The sequence below is a fragment of the Eschrichtius robustus genome, chromosome 5 (assembly GCF_028021215.1).
Source record: "Eschrichtius robustus isolate mEscRob2 chromosome 5, mEscRob2.pri, whole genome shotgun sequence".
In the NCBI taxonomy this organism is placed as follows: domain Eukaryota; kingdom Metazoa; phylum Chordata; class Mammalia; order Artiodactyla; family Eschrichtiidae; genus Eschrichtius; species Eschrichtius robustus.
Genome location: NC_090828.1, coordinates 55,841,874 through 55,858,485, shown reverse-complemented (window position 1 = coordinate 55,858,485; position 16,612 = coordinate 55,841,874). Strand labels below are relative to the sequence as shown.

General features: G+C 38.2%; 1 protein-coding gene across 2 annotated transcripts in view; it reads right to left on the bottom strand.

Annotated features, from left to right (window-relative positions):
- PDE11A (phosphodiesterase 11A) overlaps positions 1–16,612 on the bottom strand; it is a 464,603-nt gene that overhangs the window by 240,720 nt on the left and 207,271 nt on the right. For both annotated transcript variants that reach the window (XM_068543893.1, XM_068543892.1), the window contains exon 5: positions 5,274–5,338. In XM_068543893.1, the coding sequence (XP_068399994.1) occupies positions 5,274–5,338 (65 nt within the window). The remainder of the gene's footprint in view (positions 1–5,273; positions 5,339–16,612) is intronic.

Genomic DNA, 16,612 nt, shown 5'->3' with positions numbered 1-16,612 from the left:
TTTTAGCTCTCCACCCTCCAGGCTGACCTGCATGCTGAAAGACTCATTAAACAGAGATTCTTACCCTTTATTTAACTGCTCTGAGATTTCTAGCTTTATTTTTCTCCTCCCCTTCTAGTCATACCAAATGAAAAATATAGTAAGAAGATGTTTTTTTAAAAAAGATTGTTCCCCTCTGAAATAAATTTTCTCCCCTCAACTCCCTTACTCCCAAAATGCTGAAATGGTTATAGTGCTTGGGTTTTAAACAATATATATTTCCATTATATCACATTAAATGATTATGTGAAAATTCCCTTTAGTCAGTTGTTACCTTCTAGAAATTACAGACATTTGGCTTTTTTTTTTTCTTTCTTCCTTTTTTTTTTTTTTTTTTAGCCTTAAGTAGCAGTGTTGAGAAAGTGCAATTTCCAAAGCATCCATATTTATACCTAGGAGATACATCAATAGAATCTGGCCAAATATATTTTAAACTAAATAAAAATTTCTAACTCTTAAGATGTCCATAAATGTTCTTTTTCATTTCTAAGTACATATGATCATTCAGACTCCCTATTCCCATTGAGAACAGAAAGAGGTTTATTAAAGCTTGAATAAGAGATTCAAGAAAGTTTATTCTGGCCGCTTCACTAAATATTATTAAATTAGGCTTCACAGGAAAGGTCCTAGAGTGAGATCTGAGAAGAGGGAGAGTCGAATGGATCAGACAAGATCTTTATTTTTTTTAAAGTCAGTATTGACAACGTAAGAGGATTGTAAATAATAAATGCATCAACAGTATTATATTCTGCAAAAGAGAGGCACATGTCTATTTCTAAACTGTTCTGATTCTGGAAAAAACTGGAATATCATGTTCCATTCTAAGCTGGGGCACGTCCAGGGCAGAATAAAAAGGGTGGTGAAGAGTCTGGGGACCATGAAATATAAAAATAGTCTAAAAATAGCAGTTGCTGACTTGGAAAAGTTAAGGATAGTGGATCCATTCAGTCTACCAGAACTGAACCACTGCCATGTGGGTAAGGCAGTAGACTTAATCCTTGGTGGCTTGAGCTTGTCATCCTCTGGTCCTTCTTCCACACTACTGCCCAGAGGATTTTTCAAGACAAATCTTAATATTTCACTATCTGTTGCTACTCCCCCGTGAGCAAGAAGGCATGTAGCCAGTCTCCAGGCCAATTAAGAGGGTCTGAGTGTCTGAGGACCAGATAGGACCCAAACCCCCATGAGATGGCATTCAGGGGAGCTGGATGCTCTCAGAAGGAGTTAAGGGCCATCACCATCAATTATGATGACCCTTGTGACAACAGATCACAGCCCTAATTAAAGATTCTGAAACATGCCATGTTTTCTCTCCCACCTCTATGCTTCTGTTTATGATGTTTCCTCACCCTGGAAGGTAGTCGTGTCACTAACTTCTCATCATTCTACAGGACCTAAATGAAGTTTTACCATGTCTGAAAGCTTTCCCGGAGGATCATCTTCCAGTTTTCCCCAGATAAGTTGGGTGCCCCTTCCTCTATGTTAAAATACCACCTTGCACAAACCTTTTACAGAAAAGTATTGAATTGTTTTGCCATCACTGATGTACTTGACAGCAGGACATATGAGCCTAATCTGGGACACATCTGTATATGAGGGGGCGTTTATTTGTATAAGCTGATGTGCATGGAGGGGAAGGGACTGGGAGGAGGAGGTCTTGAGCATCTGAGTCTGGTGGCTAAGACGGAAGAAAGGTGGAGAAATCAAAAGAACAACTTAGTGGCTAGCTCTCAATCTGGGGACTGGTTCCTAAGCCTGGCCCCATGGACTAAGTCCGAGTCCTGTGGAGAAAGAAAGGCTTTAGGAACTAAAAGACTTGTAAAAAAAAATGAGGTACATGCAGGACTGATTAGGGGTCAGGCAACAAACTATAGTACATGGTAGGGAAAGTGAACCTTCTTTCCACTTCTGCACTGACTACCGAGCCCTGCTTGGATTTGGAAAGGCCACCAGTGCATCTGAGACAGTGCCCGGGGAGCTGTGGCACAGCGGTGGTGAGGAGTCCAGTTATGCCCATGGGAATTCTGCCAGGAAGCCCATGTCCAGCAGATGCTGCTCTGCCATGTTTAGAGGAAGAGGACTTAGGAACACTTGGAAGAAATGATGAGTGAGCAATAAAAAAATTTTTTTTAATCTTGGGGATTCCCAGAGCTACTTCAAGAGTGAGTTTTGCAAAGGGCTTGGGTTCTTACACTACAAGGGAGAAATGACCAAGCTGCCAAGTATAGATTATCACTGTTACCGTGACTCTATTTATAGCCATGGTCTGGAGGCCTGGTGAAATCCAGGTATGGTTATATTATATTCTTAACCCACTCCTACCCCTGTTCATTGGCCTTGAGATCCTTGAGGGCAGAGACTGCTGATTAAAAAAAAAAAAATCTCTGTAGCCCCATTACCTATCAGAGAGTAGGTACTCATCATATGGCTGTTGAATGAAATAATAAAATTAATGAAAGGATAACTATCTCCAAAGGACAAATTTAGGACAAAGAGGTGGAAGTTACAGAAATGTGATTCAACCTAAAATGCCTTTCTAACAATTAGAACTCCCTATCAGTAGACAAAGCCCACTGTGACATAGTGAGAATCTTATCACTAGAAGAGTCATCAAGGATGTCCCAGAGGAGGTAAACACCACATGAAGAAAGACAGATCAAATCATTTCCAACTCTCAAATTGCTTGGTATTAATTACATGGAGACCAAGATGAGACTGGCCATGACAAAAGGGTTAGCCGCATAAGACAGGAGGCAGAAATGATGAGTCAACAACAAAATTGGTTTTTAAAAAAGTCTTCAAGGACTGTCTATAAAAATCAGCAAGCTTTAAATCAAAGTTCATCAGAATTAAACTAATGCCCTGAAACACTGTTGCATGAAACCTTAGACATTATCTTCAAGAGCTATCCTACTAAAACTCTGAATGATGTCCAGAGGACTAAGGTATCCAATGGACATTATCTATAGAGAAGATGTTAAGTGATGAAGGTTAAAGGAAAGATTTATAACGTGTTGAGAGCAGACTGTGAGTTGTAGACTTATAGCCTGTTTCAATGTCTCTTCCACGGCCACTGGCGAAGTAAATGCTAGAGCCACTTGTCTTTATTCCTTTAACTTCCAATAAATGACCAATGGATCCCACATCTACATGAGGAAAATTACTAGACAATACAGGAAAGGTCTTCTGAAATAAACGGACATTCTACATAAAGGCCACAAATAGAATGATGGAGAGTACTATCTCATAATGTCAAAGTTCAAAGGCACTTTTCAAATGTCTCTTTAAAGAAAATCTGACCTTTCTTTCTTTCTTTCTTTCTTTCTTTCTTTCTTTTTTTATTATCAGAAGTTTGCCAAGAGCAGTATGGGCCTTGGGTCATTTCATTTTGACATGGACGTTCTCTCAGCATTAAAAATAATGAAATATTTAACTCTGCAGTGACCATGAGGACACATTCAGTAGTTAAAAAAAAACCAAAGAACAATATTAAAACATTAAGATTTCAAAGGAAGGCTTTTCTCCCTCACATATGAGAGAGAGAACCTATATGAGGCCATAACTAGCTAAAGGACTAAGTACAGATAGATATTTTTAAATGTATTTCATGTTATTTTACATGAAATTTTTAGGAAAATGGCTGAATACACCACTAGTAATTCTATGTCTAAATCTTTTTTGGGTATAGATTAGCTGACATTAAACATAGATGTGAACATACATTTTCACGAAAACAAAAACCTCTTACAAAAGACCTCGTTTCCCATTTTAAAGTATAATTTACAAACAGTAAAATTTATGCTTTTTAAGCGCATAGTTCTGCAAGTTTTGACAAATGCAGTTGTATAACTGCCACCACAAGCAAGATGGAGAACGGTTCCTTCACCACTCAAAATTCCCCTGTACCCCCTCATAGTAAACCCTTCTCTCTATCTCCATACCCTGGCAACTACTGATCTGCTTTCTGTTCCTATAATTTTGCCTTTTCAAGAATGCTCTATAACTGGAATTAGAAATGGACTCTTTTAAATTTCATACACTTGATAAAAAGTGAAGCAACTAAAGTGCCCATTTTAATGTACTGATTTCTATTTTCTGAACTTAAAGGCAATAATAAGTACATAAAATCAAATTACCCTCAACTATTACATCTTGAAGCAGGTATTACCCAAGGAGCCTTTTGAATATACAGATCTTTAGGACTTCACTTGCAACATATTGAATCAAAAGCACTCATGTGGGTCCTGAGAATTTAGTTTTTATTCAGTTCTCCAAACTTGATTCTGATTGATCCAGCCAGACTGGGAAACAATCCAGCAGACATTCACTATATGAGATTAATTACCAGGCTGTAAATTATGTGTGGCAATGGGATCAAAATTCAGAGATTGGGAGGGTTTTATGCAGGTGGTCTTGTCCTGAGATGTGGCTACCATTTACTGGCTGCAGGGCCTTGAACAAGTCACTTAAACTCACTGAACCTTGGCTTTCTCCTCTGTCACGCATGGGTAATGAGGCCTACTTCATCAGGTTATCTGGGGGGATTCAATGCATATAAAGCATTTAGAATAGTACCTGGCACATTCAGCATGGAATAAATGGAAGCTGCTTATCTAGCTGGTATTACCATCACTGGTATTGTCATCATTATCATCATCGTGCTTTACTTGTCCTTCTCCATATTTCTGCATTTTGGTCAATTTCACTATTTTTTTAGCCCTTCTTCTAGAGGTGACCAAAGTAAAGAGAATCCATTTTTGTAGTAACCAAACCATTATTCAGGGTAGTGCAAAGCTAACAGAAATTCACTGATTGTCCCCAACCCTTACTTTCACCCTGCTATACAGCCTCAAAGATACCAACGGGGACAAAAAGTGAATTACTAGAAACTCTTAGTCTTTTCCCCAAGGGGTATTTGTCAAACACAAGCAAACAAAAGAGAAGAAGACAAACGAGGGACCAGAATAAAGCAAAAAAAAAAAAAAAAAAGGTTATCTATGCAGTTATGGAATATCTAAAAATCGACTTTATTCATTAGCAGCGTTAGATGTATATACATGTATTTTTATGTATAGTCTTAATTTAAGTCCTGAAATACAGAAGAGTGATTATATTTGGCTGCACTTGCTGATCTAAAGAAAGAAAAACTCTTATCCTCAGAAATTATGCAATGCTGCCAACACCACGGATCGAAGATGAGGATTAAAGACAAAACTGAAACTTATAAGCCCTACCTGTTCTCAGCATCGGCACTGCACTTTGGGGACAGCAATTCAAAGGATTTGGTAAACTTCACCACCTGTCGCACAGAAAGACAATAAATCCAAGTCAGTTAAAGCCTTCTCACAGTTTAAAATATTCCAATAAACATTTTTCATCTTTATAATGACTATTACAATAATTGGAGATTAAAGAGAGATTTTAAGTGGAGAAATCCCGAGGGATAAGAGAAAGTTTTATCCTGCATTTTGTACTTTATTTCTTACATGGCATATATTGCCCAAGTTTTAATACATTTCTAAATATGTATATATTTTTACAATAAGGTGTAAAAATCCTGTGGTGGTCGGGCAAAGGGACATCTCATTTGAAAATAATTTTTTTACTGCCCTTTTAATAATCCAGTCACCATCCATGGAGAACCTGGTAGAGACAAAACATCTTTCAAAAGGTTGCCCTCCATCAACCCCAGGTTCCTGAAATTACCTCCCCTGGCTTATCACTGTCCTCAGTGAATGTTTTTCTGTCACCTGCAAAGGGTAACGAAGAGGAAGACACTTAAGATCATCTCTAGTGTGGACACTTCCTCCCTTACCTGCCCAGTGAAACTGGCACAGTCAGTTCAAGATCCTGATCAAGACCTATTACACTGAAAGGTAATTTATAGGCACAGAAAATGCAAAGGCAGTTTTTCTTATCATTAGCTACCATTGAGTTCTTACTATAAACCAGGCCCTACATCAGAAGCTTCTTTGACTATTTAATTTCCCTATTACAACTCTATGAAGTGGGGATTTTTATCTTCAGTATATAGATGAGGAAACCAACCCATAACTTTTAAGAAACTTACACTGTTTCACACAACTAAATGGGGCCACTGGGATTAAAGCAAGTCTGCATGACTCTAGAGTGTCAGTTTTTTCAACAATGCTAAAAATATTGAGTGGGAAAGGCACCATTTCTGGTCCTTTTTTGACAAGATATACCACATGATAGAAAAAGGAGGTCCTATACTGAAAGGAGTCATCTGAATGTCACTGGATGCTTCCAAGGTTGACATTTAGATTTGCCTTAGCCAGATGCAGTCATGCTTCAAAGGTCGTTTAAATTAACCACTTATAAGGAATTGATGGGCACTTGAGAAAATGACTTGGGAACTGGGAATAGATTAAATATTAAAACAGCTTTATCAGTGAGGTAATGAACCCATACTAAAAAAATGCAACATTAAGGAAAAGATAAAAGCCCATCACAAAGAAAACTGTGTGTGACTAGCAGGGCAGTGACAATAGCTCAACTAAAAGGAAATACCCTTGACAACTATAGGACATATTTCATTTCATATTCTAATGTGAAATAAGCCTCTACAGAATTACTCATTGTGGCAAATTTTATTTTCCAGAGATGGCCACAGCAATATCTCCTATCCCACATTCTTCTCTACAATATGACCCTGCCACCTTCCTACCAAGTGGTAGGGTCTATGTTTCCTCCCCTTGAATCTAGGTGGGCTTCAGACCACTACAACAAATAGAATATATAGAAGAAAGGCTATGCGCCTTCTGAAGTTGTCATAAAAGGCAATGCAGCTTCTGCCTCATCTGACTGGAATACTTGTGCCTGGAGCCCTGAGCCACCATGTCATAAGTCCAACTACCCTGAGGACACTATGCTGAAAGGGAGCCAACCATACAGAGGAGTCACATGTAGATGCTCTGGTCAGCAGCTCCAGTCTTTAAGCCCTCCCAGCCCAGGTGCCAGACATAAAAGCAAACAAACCTTCAGATGATTCTAGTTCCCAGCCATTAAGTCACCCCTGATCTCCAACAGTGGTTCCAGATATCCTGGAAAGAGGTAAACCATCTTGGCTATTCCCTCTCCAAATTCCTGATCCACAGGATCAGGTTAAACCAACATGGTTGGTTTAAGCCTCTCAATGTTAGGCTTATTTGTTACACAGCAAAAGTAACTAGAACACTTATCTTAATTGAGAGCTTAAACAGAAACCAATCACTTAGAACACAGAAATCTTGATCTAGCTGCAATAATCTTGGGGTCTCACAAGGCCAACAAGCCACAAATAGACTCTTTGCTATCACCAAATAATAAATTCCTCAAACCATACCCTAAATAATTCTTAAAGTTAAAACAATAATAGGATAATAAGTAGAAGCATTTCATTTATGCTTGCAGAATGGGAAATTGCTACAGATTTTAAAAGAGAAAGTCATATCTCTACTTTGATCTCTCATCATTTGTGATTTCTTTCCATTATTTTGTTAGATGACAGTAAATGCTTCTACTTTTTAATCATGTTTTAGGCTGTTGCTATGAACTGAATGTTTGTGCCCCCCAAAATTCGTATGTTGAAACCCTAATCCTCAATGTGATGGTATTTGGAGATGGGGCCTTTGAGAGGTTATTAGGTTGTGAGGGTGCAGCCTCATAAGGGGATTAGTACTTTTAAAGGAGACAGAGAGAACTTGCTTCTTCTTCTCTTCTCTGCTATGTGAAGATACAACGAGAACATGGCCATCTACAAACCAGGAAGGGTGGCCACACCAAACACTGGATCTGCCAGTGTCTTGATCTTCGATTTCCCTTTCCCAGCCTCCAGAACTGGGAGAAATACATGTTTGTTATTTAAGCCACCCAGTCTATGATAATTTGCGATAGCAGCTCAAACTGACTAAGACAACCATATCCTACCATTTTACTGCAAATCTGTATGAGGCATTTTGCATACATTATGACCAATCCTTTATGTACGTATCGATGCTTACAACATCCTGGCAAGGTAGGTATTATTATCCCCATTTTCCTGAAAGAAAATGAAAGCTTAGAGGGGTTAAGTGGTTTCCTGGAAACCATATAACCAAAACGTTACAGAATTGGGATTTGAACCATGTCGGTCTGATTCCACGGCTTCTAATTTCCCCACTACTCACTGCTTTCATAAACATGAGCAAGTAGCATTGAAAGAGAAAATTATTTGGACATGACTCCTTCAGAGCCAGAATACTTAGATAAATTCTGCCTTTATTTATTAATTCTATGAATATTTATTGAGTACCTACTATATACCTGAATCTGAATAAACATAGACTAAAACTAACTTGAAGTAAAACACTTGGCTTGATATAAAATAAATCAAGTTACCAATCAACTAATAATTGTTTTTGCATTTGGAAATCAAGAAGGATATATCTTTTAATTTCCAAACTTGATAGATGAGATTAAACTCTCCAATATTACTAAGAATACTTTATTTGGCTTAATTTTCACTGCTGATTAGAATACTTTACAACTCCGAAAGGACAGATGTTAATTTCTGAAAAACTGATATCCACTGGGTGGTAAAAGGGGGAGTAAGCCCCCTTGGTGGGGTTTTTGAGGATCACTCTAACACGGCCACAGAGATTACACTCAGAAACGCATGTGAAATTAAAGGGTTTATTATATTCACAGGTCCTAGAGAGGGGGGCACAGTATGCCCAAAGGACCACAGAAAGTCACCCAAAGCTCAAAGTTTGGTCACTGCAGGCAGGTAGACAGCAGAGCAAGGACCCACAGGTAAGTGCCTTTATAGAGGGTCATAGGTAGGGTAACTTGTGGCACTCAGGAAGCATTCCCCTTGGGTAATTTGAATGTGACTGGGTCTACATGGAAAGGAGACAAGGGGTAAAATGAGGAAGTCATCGTGAGGCTTGTGGCTTGAGTACACATGTTGACGATGGGTACCCAGAAGTGGGCAATAACTAAGTAGAAATTCAAAACAAGCAGGGCAAGTGCTGTCACTCAGGAAGCCACTGGGGCAACAAAGAACAGCTTGACATTACAAAAATGATTTTTGTCCTATAGCAATGCAAATGAATTTTACCCACGCAGAAATGTGAATGGCTTCTGTGCAGTAGAAAAGATAAGCCCATAATCACAATTTTATTGTCCTGGATGATGGTAAGCATCTTTAAACTCTAACCTAGCAATCTTGTGCCTGCATTCGTCTGGTGTCTGTTTTAGAACGGACTACTACCTTACTGGCTTCTCTCATTAATGCGTTAACTACCTCTTTGATACTTGCTTGTTTTAGATTTGTGCAAGGGTTAGGTTTTTAACTTTTTGAAAACGGTTATTTGACACAACAAATATGTACTGAGTGTCTGTATGTGTCAAGTAGTGCAATAGGCACTGGGGCTACACAGTAAAAGTAAAAGAAAAAAAAAAAAAATCCCTGCATGCATGGAGCTTACTTTATGGTAGGGAGCTTAATTTGTCCTGGCTCATCAAAATTAGTGCTCCCTGGAATAAAAAGTGAACTTCTGCTCTCCATACCTTAAGAAATAAACCTGAAAAATATCTAGAGATTAAAAGAGAATAAAGATCTTTCAAGAATTTTTAAAAAAAAAACCCTCTAAGGGATAGAAGAAATGGAACAGAAAATCCTGAAATCTTAAAGCTATATAACTTACAGCTCTAGAATCACAAAGAGAATGGATAAGATAAACAAGTACCTCAGTGAAATGTCAGAATGTTTGAACTCTTGAAATGTAAGAGAGGACTTGTTAAAACTACCAAAAGGAAGAAATTCTTTTTTCTAAAATGTTTGAACTTTTTATTCTAACATAAATCACATGCTGAAAAGAAAAACAGGGTCAAATATTTTGTTTTAGTTTCTAAATTCCTTTTTAATGAGTAACGGCAAAGTCAAGGATTATGCATCTTTCAACTTTAGCACTCCATATCATGGAAAGTACTAGTTGTGTTCCCCAGTAAACCAGCCCATGGTGTCCTGATCAAAGTCAGATACTAGATTCATGAACCACAGTGTTGACCTTGTGTGTAGGAAGAAGTAAGCTTACCCAAAGAAAGGTCTGGCCTTTGCCCTTGTCTCCTGGGAGGTAACCTCTAAGCCCTTGGAATCTCCAGCCTGGATAAAAATGTCTTTGTTTACCTGGGTGCCTTGGGCCAGCCAGATAGTAACAATGTAACTTAGAGTGGTGGCTTTGAGCCACACCAACAATGTGATTTAGGGTGGAGTCTTTGGGCCACATGGTATCAGTTGACCTCTGGAGGGCAGGGAGACTGAGGGCAGCTATGAGGGAGGCCAAATAGGTTTTAGTGATCAAGCCCCAGCGAAGACCCTGGATGCCAAGGCTCGGGTGACCTTCCCTGGCTGGCAATACTTCATGCATATTGAATACTTCATGCACACACAGTGATGTGTGCATCACTGCAGGGAGAAGTTAATGCTTTCCATGACTCCATGGAGAGAGGACAACGGGAAGCACCACTTTTGGAACATTCCTGGACTGATCTCTCCCTTGGCTGACTTTAATTTGTATCTCTTCCCATAATAAACCATGACCATGTATATAACCACTTTCAGTGAATTCTGTGAGCTTCTAGCAAAATATTGAGTTTCAGAGTGGTCTTCGGAACTCTTGAACTTGTACTTGGTATCAGAAGTGAGGACAGTATTATAGACTATGTTCCCTAATTTCATACCTTGTATAATTCTTAGGTTCCCGTGTCTTTAGAAGAAAAATGAGGACAATACTAATGTTGCCTTGTCTTTGGCTACATACTGATCATCCAATGTGTATTAAGTACTGGACAGCATAGAGAGATAGAAAAGAAATAGTAAATAAGGTGTCCAACCTTTAAAGAATTAATATTTTAGAGAAGAAAAATTTTTTAACTTAAGGGTCAGAAAAACTTTCTTTATCTGTTGATGTGTTCCTTTTACTAAACCAAAGGAATTACAAAGCCTATTCATTTTTTTCTTTTACCTTGGCTGTTGAGAAGCTCAGAGAAAAGCCTTAGGTTCAAAGTTGTATCATTTTTTGCAGCACAATTTGGTTTTGAGTTTGTTGATTTGATTTCGTTGTACTTACAACATCTACTTTCTCTTTCTTCCTTTTAATTTGAAAATTTGCCTTTCATTCTGCTATGTGTCTGGAACACAATAAGCACTCAGAAAATATTTGTTCACTATGAATTTTTGTATTTTTGCTGAAGGGTGCCTTAAATGCTTTTGGCAATTAATTGAGTAAAAGTGTAAACAAAAAGGGGATGAAGTACTTACATACTTGAAAAATGTATGAAGTATATAAAAATACTTTTACACATGAAATCACATAAATTTGCTTATGTACAACTAATTACAGTTGAACAAAGCTATTATGGGCCATTAATTTGTGTAAAAGAGTATTTTTCAGAGGCATGGGAAAGGAATCTGGAATGGTGGGTAAGAGAAATACAACATTTAAGGGTCTACAGCTGATAGCAAACAATGTAAGAATAAAAGAGAAGCAAGCTTGAGTCCCATCAAGAGAGTGACAAAATATAAGCAGAGCAATGAAACTGTGAAGACAAACACACTGCTGACTGTAAGCCAGATAAGATCAACGAAGTGGCAAAACACTAGCCTTGGATCCATAAGGTGCATAAAGTTAGTCTGGTTCCAAGCCATCAGACTATGAAGGGCTTCAAAAACATTCTAGAGTAAATCTAAGATTGTCACAGAAATCCTAGTCTAAATCATATATTCAAGAACACAAGGTTGCTGGTGGAATCCCCCTACAAGTTCTCTGAATTTAGGGCAATCTGAGATTAGGCTCACAAGCAAATTCCCTCAAAGTCACCAGAATATTGAGCCCCTAAGGTGACATACACATGGGCCTTGGTCCTTGAGGACAGCAAGGAACAGCAAAGAAGTATTACAGTTCTGGAGATGTAAACTATCTGCTTGCCTCCTATTCCTCCAGAGTGGGGTTGGGCAAAGAAACTCTGTAGGCCAAATTTGTCCCACCATCTGTTTTTATAAATAAAGTTTTATTTTAACAGAGCCCACTCATTCATTTAAATATTACCTATGGCTGCTTTTCGCTATGACAGTAGAGTTGAGTAGTTGTAATAGAGACCCTATGGGCCACAAAGCCTAAAATATTTACTAGCTGGCCCTTTGCTGAAAAAATTTGCTAACTTCTGGTCCAGAGAGATCTCTGAACCAAGTCAACTAGCTATTTTCTGCTAAACCGTTAATGGCTAATGATAGATTAAAGTATTCGTGTTCCCATGTAATTTATCTATAGTTCAGAAAGGAGATTCCTGGAGTCAAAATCTTCTCATCTAAAACAACACTGTAATGACAGAAATTTTAGGCACCAGGGCGAGTGATGGGGGGTATATCTGAGGACATGCATATGTCCCACTTGTCATGGGACCATCCCAGTCTAATAAAGTCTGTTGTCATGCAATAATTATTAAAAGTACCTCCTTGCACTCTCAAAAATATCTTTGTTTGAAAAGCAAAACTCTAGGCAGACATGCCTCAAACAATTTATATTTTTAAAAGGAATTTATTAAAAATATAATGCATCCAGTGGAAAATTATTTATAGTCAGACACCTGGGTTAAAAAATGAAACAGCTAAAATTTTTTGATGCAATTTAATGGGATATATAGTATCACTGAGGAGATTATGACCAATAAAAAATAGATGAAAGCACAAATAAATGAGAATAAAGTTCATGTTTTATTCTTGACTTGGACAAATTGAATGGTTCTTAGTTTCATTAATTTTTAAAAATTTATTCTCTAATTCCAAATCTGATTTTTATCATAGATGCACTAAATGAACATAGATTAAATAAATAAATACACACACATACACTAAGTAAAAAGAGAATCTTATACGAGAAATATCAGAAGTGGTTTATAGGTCAATGAAACTGAACAAATGGTTCCAAGCTCCTCTAGCTGTTGATCAGCCCTGGGCATTACACCCTGGGAAAGGCGGTACACACGCCACAGGGAAGTAAACAAAACATCCCCAAGCATCTCTGACTGTTCTTCAGAAACGCTCCATGGGCAGAAGTCTTTTTGATTTGGATATTTATCAAGCACTAGTTGGTCTGGTTGCTCTCTGTTTTTTTAATTTAAAAACAACTTAAAAAACAAAAACTATGCTCAAATAGATATTCCTGCTACCAAGAAGAAAATAGGAATGATCTAATAAGTAATCACCATTTTTTGGGTTTGAGTTTTCTTAATTCCTATTTTTCCATAAGAGGACTAATATATAGGGCAAAAGAATGAATTAAATGGCCATTCACTGCCATCCTTCTTGATTAATTCCTCTCTTACACCGATGAGTAATTTACTCTAGTCATTTATTCACTCAATCAACATTTTCCAAATACTTAGGGTACCAGGCACTGTGACAGGGTCTGGAAATAACAAAAGGCATAAATCACATCCTCTCCTTGTACTCACAACACAGTATGGAGGGAGAAACTGTTCACAAAGGTATAATCTCACCACAACATATGGTCAAAATTCTACAAGCACACAGAGGAGAGTGCTAAAGAAGTTTTCAGGTGAACTCTGTCCTAAAGGGGGAGCAGGCATGCTCTAGGCTGAAAAGTGGGGAAAGTTTTCCAGGTTGAGGGACTAAATCAGTCAAGGTTTTGCCAGAAAACAGAGAGAACACTCAAAATGGTTTAACTGAAAGTAATTCAACAAAGGGACTAGGTACAGAAGCATGGGCAAGATTAAAAGAAACCAATAAGGAATGGTGAGGTACCCAGGGAGTAGACATTTGGAAAGTCATTAACACCCCTAGGTCTGAGGGGACACAGGAGACAGTGAGGGAGAGAAGGAGAGATGGAGGAAGGGAGGGGATAATGTTATTGGTGCCCCGGAGGAGCTGGGGCCGTGGAGAGGGGCCTTGGAAGAATTCAGCCACCTCTACAACTGACAGAGAAAGAACGAGGGGAATAACTACTCCCAGTAGCTCTCTCCTTCAGCTCTTAAATCTTCTGCTGCTTCCTCCCGTTTGTCAAACGCAACTGAAAGCCAAAGGACAAGAAAGCCCAAGTGGCGCAGTACATAGAAATCAGCCTTCAAAGGCACTTAGCTAAAGAAAGAAAAACCAACATGAGATGGGGGAATTGGGATTTGTAAAGAATAGTCAGTACAGAGGTGACAATGTTGAACTTTACCTAAGCGCTGCTCCCAAAAAAATGGTATAATGATGAAGAAATACCCCTACTGCTTTGTCTTCCAGATTTGGCTAACCTCAAAGAACCATCCTGCCCTAGAACATTCCAAACTAACACCTTTGTCCTCATGACTCCTCTGGGATGCACAAATGATGCAGTTAACTCCTTTGTCTACATGCTTGTGTAGGACCCCAGGCACCCTTTCTTTTCTTTGAGATGTTCCTCATAAATGAATGTTCTTCCTATTGCGATAGCCTATTGCAATAGACAGGCAGATGCATGTTTTAGAAAGATAACTAGAAGTAGTATTAAGAACTGACGAAAAGGAAGAGTGCCCTGTCTGCAAGTGAAGAAATGAGTGAAGAGGAAAATTTCCAAGCGAGAGACTAGTAAAGTCAGAGTAAAGAAAGTGGTAGAACGGGTGGGACGGAGGGGCTAGAAATGATGCTTCAGCGTAGACGCAACAGACCTCAGCAACAATTGAATGTAAATGGTAAGAAACACTCAGAGATTACTCTGTGGTTTTTAGCTTGAGTTACCCATTAACTGACATAGGAAACCTCAGAAGTGACAGGATGCGGTGGAGATGGACAGTGGGGACTAAAGTTCAGAAGTTGGAGACATATACACATACACATACACACACACACACACACACACACACACACACATATATTCACATACCTATATACATATATTTAACATATATAAATGATTAATGATGTGAGTTAATATATTGACATATAATTACTAATAAAGTGAGTCAATATATGCAAATACATAATATGATATATTAATGATTAATGATGTGAGTATATACATATGTATATACATACATATACATAACAATGTTTGGGTAATTCTTGGAATTCTTTTAGATACCTTCTATTCTGCACTCTGGAAAAAGCACTTGGAATAAAAATCAAATAGAATTTAAGTTGGTTTCCTTACAGGGAGAAGGAAAATTAAAGAAAGTAGGATGGCGAAATGGAAGAGAAAGTGAAGTAGAAAGGAAAGCCTGAAGCAATTTTTACCATCCACTTAGGACAGTGGCTGTTTCAGAACAATCAGATGACAATTACTATCTCCATCTCTTCCTCTCAAGTGTTGGGTTCAGAAAGATCATCTAGTTTAATGGCTAAATTGTATGTGTATTCACATAAGAACCAGGAAGTTAAGGAACACATTAGAAAACAAGTGGAGCTTGTGCTTCATGGTTTAGAAAATAAACTCCAGAAACCAGTCTCATATTGATAAGCTCAGCTATAAAGTACTTCATGGAGTTCTGAACAACAAATAGCTGCCAGCCATCAGGATAATCCATGAAAGAAGAACACATGTAAACACCAGTGCTGAGACAGCGCCTCAGGACAGAAGATTAAAATGTCTTCATTCACGCTTTCCTCGACTAAGTGCAAAAAGAAATAGAGATAATAGTAAGTATATGAGCTAGAAAAGAGCTAAGAGAAGTGATAGGAATTGCTTAGACAGGTTCATGGAATGGAATAACATTAAGCAGGGAATATTCAGTTCAAAGGACTAAGTAGTTCCTAATGTTGACAGCAGCTAGCTATGGAACAATCTTTCTATTTTTCCGGTCTAGTGGAAAATACCACTGACAAAGTCACTTAAAATTGACTGACTGACAGAAAGAGAAAAACAAATACTGTAGGCTAACACATATATATGGAATCTAAAAAAAAAAAAAAAAAAGGTTCTGATGAACCTAGGGGCAGGACAGGAATAAAGACGCAGACATAGAGAATGGACTTGAGGACACGGGGAGGGGGAAGGGTAAGCTGAGACAAAGTGAGAGAGTAGCATTGACATATATACACTACCAAATGTAAAATAGATAGCTAGTGGGAAGCAGCTGCATAGCACAGGGAGATCAGCTCGGTGCTTTGTGACCACCTAGAGGGGTGGGATAGGGAGGGTGGGAGGGAGATGCAAGAGGGAGGGGATATGGGGATATATGTATACATATAGCTGATTCACTTTATTATACAGCAGAAACTAACACAACATTGTAAAGCAATTATACTCCAATAAAGGTGTTAAAAAAATTGACTGAAACACTAAAGAAAAGCAAAAGACATTAAAAAACATTAATTTTGGCAGGAGAGAGGGCTAGAAAGGCATTCCTCATTTCTATTTTTGGCATCCACGGAGTAAACTGATCAGTTTACACCTGACTGCCCAGTTTAAAGACCATGAATGCAGTCTTAACACTGAGTTAAAATCTTGATGAATCAAAGCTTCTACAACTAGATTTAAATGTTTTTTTCTCCCTCTTTCCCTCAAATGTAGAGAGGCCATGAAATACCATACATCTGCAATAACCAGCT